This window comes from Sceloporus occidentalis, unplaced genomic scaffold (assembly GCF_023333645.1).
Source record: "Sceloporus occidentalis isolate IW3139 unplaced genomic scaffold, rSceOcc1.0.p SCAF_76, whole genome shotgun sequence".
Lineage (NCBI taxonomy): Eukaryota > Metazoa > Chordata > Lepidosauria > Squamata > Phrynosomatidae > Sceloporus > Sceloporus occidentalis.
The window spans coordinates 1,253,059-1,259,000 of record NW_028317056.1 but is presented as its reverse complement, the minus strand read 5'-3'; the positions used below and the strand labels follow the sequence as shown (position 1 = coordinate 1,259,000).

General features: G+C 49.0%; 1 protein-coding gene across 1 annotated transcript; it reads right to left on the bottom strand.

The window, feature by feature from the left end:
- Positions 1-2,247: 2,247 nt before the first annotated feature.
- On the bottom strand, positions 2,248-5,550 carry LOC149285700 (F-box/LRR-repeat protein 16-like). Its single transcript, XM_089494878.1, has 5 exons — positions 4,864-5,550; positions 3,880-4,388; positions 3,339-3,423; positions 2,664-2,727; positions 2,248-2,396 (listed from the first exon to the last, which is right to left on the bottom strand). The coding sequence occupies exons 1-5, from the start codon at positions 5,548-5,550 to the stop codon at positions 2,248-2,250; spliced, it is 1,494 nt and encodes a 497-aa protein (XP_089351004.1).
- Between the last annotated feature and the right edge of the window lie 392 nt (positions 5,551-5,942).

Sequence of the window (5,942 nt, the reverse complement as noted above, 5' to 3'; positions counted from 1 at the left end):
TGCCCGGTGGGCCGTCGGCTGACGAGAGCTCAATGTATGGTCCTCAATGGGGTTTTTCTAGGACCCAAAATAGCATTTACCCCGCCGGCAAACCCACCGAGGACTGAGCTGTTTGTGGCTTTTTTGGACAGGTCGGGGATCTAATGGTCTATGTAGAGTTGGTGCTCAGAGGACCTCACGCTAAGCCACGATAAACAGGCCTTCCTTGGGACTTTGTGAAAGCTCGATACGTGGTTGGAAGTGACTTCAAAGACCGTGTGGCCACCAGAGATCCCAGGCAGACCCACACCGGCAGGAGCAGTGTGGACAAAGGGTTAATTTATTTTTATTTCTTATACCTGAAGCTCCAAAGTCCTTTTGCTCAAATGACCGAAAACTGTACGGTCATCGCCTATGATGGGACTCAACCAGCACTGCCTCAACCACAGAGGAGGCGTCCTCGAGACTCACTGTGTGTCTCGAAAGAGACATGGCCAAGTCGCCGACCTAGAGACTCACTTGTCTCTTGGGATTTCCCTCTGGCTATTAAACAGCTACGTCCTCCACGCTGCTGCCAAACCCAACTCGCCGACCCTCCTAAACAGAGACCATTGGCCGTATTCCTTGGGCTGAAAATATTGAATTATGGTAATTTTTTTAATATATTCAAAGCATGGTGAGTGACAGCACAAGATCGTTCTATAGACAGGACTCTCCTAAAAGAAGAAGAGACTATGGCAAAAGGACGGGATGATAGAGACATGCCAGAAAGGACTCAATATATGCCGAGACAGACTGTGCAGAAGAATGTAATGGAGAGGGAGAGAGAGAGGGACGGAGAGAGAGATAGCGTGGCTATATAAATAGTATATACTAGTAAATTGAAAAAATAAAAATTGGAGATAAAATTAAATTGATGACTTAGATAGGAAGCTTCCTCAATAATAATAATAAATTATGGAAAAAGAGAGATCCAGTGTTTTAGTTACACAGTGAGGCAAAAGACGATGAGACGGGGTTAATCAGATCGTAACCGGACCCCCGGACCATGGGTTTACTATGTCGGGAAGCAGAAAATGTAACAGAAATCACATGGCTTCTTGCATACGCTGGACAGGGTGTGGATGGATGAAGACGCGGAGCCTCCATCATCTCTCCACGACGGAAGCTGAGATTTGAGCAGGAGCAGTTATTTACAGGCACTGGGGCAAGCCGGGAAGATGTGGGAGAGAGGAGGAACAACTCTCTCTCTATCCAAGCAAAGGTTTGTACAAGGCATTAGCTGCCTGACGTCATTCCGGTCAATAAACTTACACCGTGTCCGTGTCTCTACCCTTCTTATGTGTCCGATGGCTACTGTATCCAACACAGCTCGACACATCTCCTTCTAGAGGTCAGGAACCCGTCAAAACCTGGATGTTCTCCAACTGGTGCTTGCTTGATGTTGCCTTCAAAACTCTATTGTCCAGTTCCTTCAGAACTTGACCCACCGCGTGTGTCGAGCGAGCTGCTGTAAAACATTCCTTCCTGGAACGACTGACCTTGTTAGCAATTACAAAGGGGAAGCCACGAGTGTTAAAATGTACAAGCCACGTAGAAATCAGGTCGACAAGGATGAGATGTAAACCGTCAACCAAGGACGCAACGTGGATTTCCAGGAGCAAGGCGACTTTTCTATCCTAAGGTAGATAAAAGAAATTTGCCAACGAGCGCGCAGATCCTTCTCCTGGACTTTCTATATACCTCGCAATCCATCAACACCTAAAGCAACCTCTTCCTCTCGCCATAGGCCTCCATGATGTACGTCGGATTCCAAAAGATCCAGGAGTATTGTGACTCTTGGACCCAACTAAAAATAACCATCTCAGGAACCAAAGTATGGAGGACCACCATGGTCATAACGGCGTCTGACACTCCAACCACGTGCTGCACGCAACCTCACGCCATAGGATTCTTCTACAGAATGCTGATGGGGGTTTCGGATGGGAGCCGGCTCTACGCGTGAGTTTCAGAACAGTCCACCACAGAGAAGACAAGAGATGATGCGTGGGAAATATACAACCCTTTTCTTCGGGACATGAAATGAGGTCTTCACAAACCGGAGTGTGAAATATCTCCCAGGATCTTGCGCTCCTTGTGTGTCAGCCAGTCAACGGCTGGTGGGGTATTGTCCCCCCCTCCATGCCAAAGTCTCCGATTGAATGGTCGGTGCTGGGAATGAGTCGGAGGAGAAGGCTTCAAAAGTCGGGGCTGTCAGCTTTCTGGTTCTTACTCGATGACCACACACCGAGGAAGGTGCTGGGAGAAATACTTAAAGAGCTCCGGAGTAGCACCAGGACAGTTGGTTAGTTCGAGTTCCTCTAGGTCCTGTAGCTGGACAATGCCTGACAGGCCGGTCGTAGTGAGCAAAGGGCAGCCTGAAATAGAACAGAGCAAATGTTCTTATATATTTGGAACCAATAGGAAGAATGCTCGCTATACAATGTTTCCAAGATAAGATATCAGTTCCTGTCTCAGAAATAGAATGTGACGGTCGGCCTGATATCCAGGCGTTCGAAATAAAGGCAGAGGAAGACCTTTTGTATCAATTAATGGAACCGGTTTATGGAAACGAAGCGAATGATTTATGACAGGCACGGGGGAAAGTAATGAATTAATTATAGCTGATAACAGACTGGACTCACCAGCCAAGGATAAGAGGCGCAAACTCTTCATCACCAATAAATGCTTCAGTCCGAAATCCTGCACCTGAAACAGAGAGACGTCATATTCGTAACACCCTTTTTTTCCATTTTTTGTCGCCTAATTTTACTAGAATTGACCTCACCCATCGGTGAGGGGAACAAATCCCATATCGAAGAAGTGGGTTTTGGTTTATTGTGTGGTTTATTTATTTTACGTTTGTTTTAAAGAGGAACCTGTTGTTTATCCTGCCCCCTAGTGGTAAATCTGTGTGCTGCTTCAGTTGTGACTTTGGTTAGACTCTGGCGCCCTCTAGTGGCAAATAGCTCTAAAACCACCTGGAACCGGAAGTGCCGTTCAGCGCTTTTTATAGCTAAAGGCGGCGTAAGAAACATCATTCCTGGTAGAGATTAATTCCCCAAATCCTTCCCAGGAACAATTTTTTAATCAGGGACGAAAAAAAGTCTTATTCATTACTTTTACCAGGAACACTTAAGTGTCATGTGACAAAAAAACAGGCACCGATAGGTCGTTCCATGGCTTTTTTTACCATTTTTAACCGTTACTGTAAATGTTTACTAATAACTAATCATGGAATGGATGATCACCGTCTAAATTTACCCCACCCCGGGGTTATTTACTTTAAAAGATGCTCAGCCCCTTCCTAATTCTTTTACCTGGCAGCACCAGCGGAGGTACAGGCTGCGCAGCGATGTCATTGTAGACAAGTAGCTGAGTCCCGTGTCTGTGATCCGTACGCACCTGTGGGGAGAGACGTAACGGTGGCATAAGGAACGATTGCTAAAGATATTAGAAAGCGCACGTGCATCCTTGGATGAGGGAAGCATTTCTTTGCCGCACACAGAGACATTTCCTGCTGTGACCAGCAACATCATCCTGCTCAGGAAGTGCTCAAGGGAAAGTGCTTCAAAAAAATGGATCCCCCGATCTGGTAAAACCAGCACATGCTACTACAAGTACTTGTAATTTGGCAGGAACATATAATTAAAATCAATTTAGTTTTAATTTCAAATAACTTTTCATTTAAACAAATCTAGTCACTAGATAAATGTTTTTTTTTTCCCCAACTTGGCCACTAGTTTCTTAGTCGCCGACCATTTCTCTCCACCATGTCTTTTTCTTAATAAAAATAGGAGCCACCTGAGAATTTCAATAGTTTTGGGGTTTTTGGGCCACCCTCGTTTAGCCCCCACACACCTATCCAACACCAGTTCCTCCAGCTTGTGCAGGTCACACGCGATGTACTCCAGCGCGGTGTCTGTAATTCGTGGGCACCATGACAGATCGAGACCACGCAACCTCCGCAGGTTCTCTGCCACCAGTTCCACCCCATCGTCTGTCACTTTGGAGCAGCCGGAGAGGCTGAGCACGGTGAGGTTGGGCAAGCTGTGGACCACGTTGACCACTCCGTGGTTGGTGATCTCCCAGCAGGAGTGGAGGCGCAGCGTGTGTGTGGCTCGCCCTTGCTTGGCAGTAAAGTAAGCCAACGCGGTGTCCGTTACGTGGTAGGCCTGAAGGTTCAGCTCGCCCAAGTTGGGCAGGAGTTGCGAGATGGCAGCCACCGCGTCGTCGGCCACATTAATGCAGTCGCTGACGCTCAGGGAGGTGATTCGGCCGTGGAGGCTCGACCACAACCCGGCCTCCGTGAAGTCGTTACAACCGGATAGCTCCAGACGGACCACTCCTTGCATCTGCTCCAACATGACCTGAAGAGGAGGAAGAGAGGAGAAGCTACAGCAGTTACCCCAGACACGGCTGCGGGGGGCAATAACGCTCATGCCAACTCAAACCTTCCAGGGCTATGAGGTCATCTAGAATGGCCACGGAGGGGCAAATGGATCTCCAGAAATGGTCATCTTAAAAACGCAGATTCCATTTTTTTCCCTATTTCTTCAAATAAGTCACTTAATTTCATTTAACAATTAAAAATATGAAATAAGCAAAATCCCTTGCAATTATTATAATTAATCGTGATTCACATAGCGCCACCATATACCGCAGCGCGGTGCGATGAGGAATTAAAGCTTTGAGATTGGGTTTTGGTGGCCAGCGGAGACTTTAGGGTCCTCTCGGAACCATGCGCTTCGTATGCGGTAAAATATTCTGTATATAACTTTTTATGTAGCAGAACCTAATCGTTTGCACCGGCCCCCGAGGGGCCTGCAGCTCCGCGCCGCTTACCTCCAAACCGGCATCGGTGATGGTCGACCGTTTTAGGCTGACGGATTTGACGCCCTTCTTGGACAGCGGGTAGTTGTCGATGAACTCGCAGATGTCCAGGTCGGACACCCCGACGAGGCAGAAGGAGTCAAACCCCCGGACGGCGAAGCCCTGCAGGCTGACGAACTCCTTCTCCCCCGTGGGGAGGCCATTGTAAAGTTCCTTGGCGTGCAGCACCGGCATCAGGCCCACCCAGAACCTGGGCTGGTACAGAACCCGTCTCCACGCCTTGCACACCTGCGCCAGGACGCATTTCTCGCAAGCCGAAAAGTAAGAGAAGAGCCGGTTGAGGATCTTCTCGTCCAGGGCCAGCTGGCAGTCCATCCCCGGCCCCTGGAAGCGATCCGTAGAAGGGAGGCACGGGTTCGGCGGGGTCTCCTCCCCGGGGCTGAGCCCCAGCGGGATGCTGTGGGTGGGAGGTGGCGGCAGGACGGGTAACGCTGTGGGGCCGACATGTTCTTGGTGTTTGGGGAAGGCCTGGCTGAGGATGGAGGGGACGGAGGGCGGTTGGCATATGCGGTTCTTGACGGCTGGGGTTCCTTTGGTGATGCTGGCGGAGCCCAAGCCGTTGGTGGGGCCGGGGATCTTCACCAGTCCGTTGCGCGGTAAGCACTGGCCCTTGGTGTCTCCGGTACTCGTGGTAGACATGTTTTAATCTCACTGGGGAGGTAAAGAAGCAGGAAGCGTTAAAACACCGCGAAAAATACAAGATCCACCCTAAGAGCATCACTGAGACAGAAGATGCCCCGGGCACCAACCTCTCGGCTCTATCGCATCTACCAATAACTCGTTACCTCTCCCCAGCTCTCTCCAGCTCTCCCCAGCTAATCCCAGTTGATTGACAAACTACTATTAGTCAAATTTCTAGATAATATTTACCATCAAAATTACTCAACAACAACAGTTACTCGATGGAGGTGACCCACTTCCCTGCTGCTGTAAATGCACCCACCCTCAGCAGGGGCATATCTAGAGTATTTGGCACCTGAGGCAGATCCTATATTTGGCCCCCACCACACTCTCTCTCAAGCATGTCATTA

Excerpts from the sequence above, each read along its gene's own strand:
- LOC149285700 (XM_089494878.1), bottom strand. The coding sequence starts at position 5,550 with ATGTCTACCACGAGTACCGGAGACACCAAGGGCCAGTGCTTACCGCGC. Across the intron at positions 3,424-3,879 it reads GAGGAACTGGTGTTGGATAG|GTGCGTACGGATCACAGACA; the intron begins GTGTGTGGGGGC and ends CTCTCCCCACAG. Across the intron at positions 2,728-3,338 it reads ACCTCCGCTGGTGCTGCCAG|GTGCAGGATTTCGGACTGAA; the intron begins GTAAAAGAATTA and ends TCTCTGTTTCAG.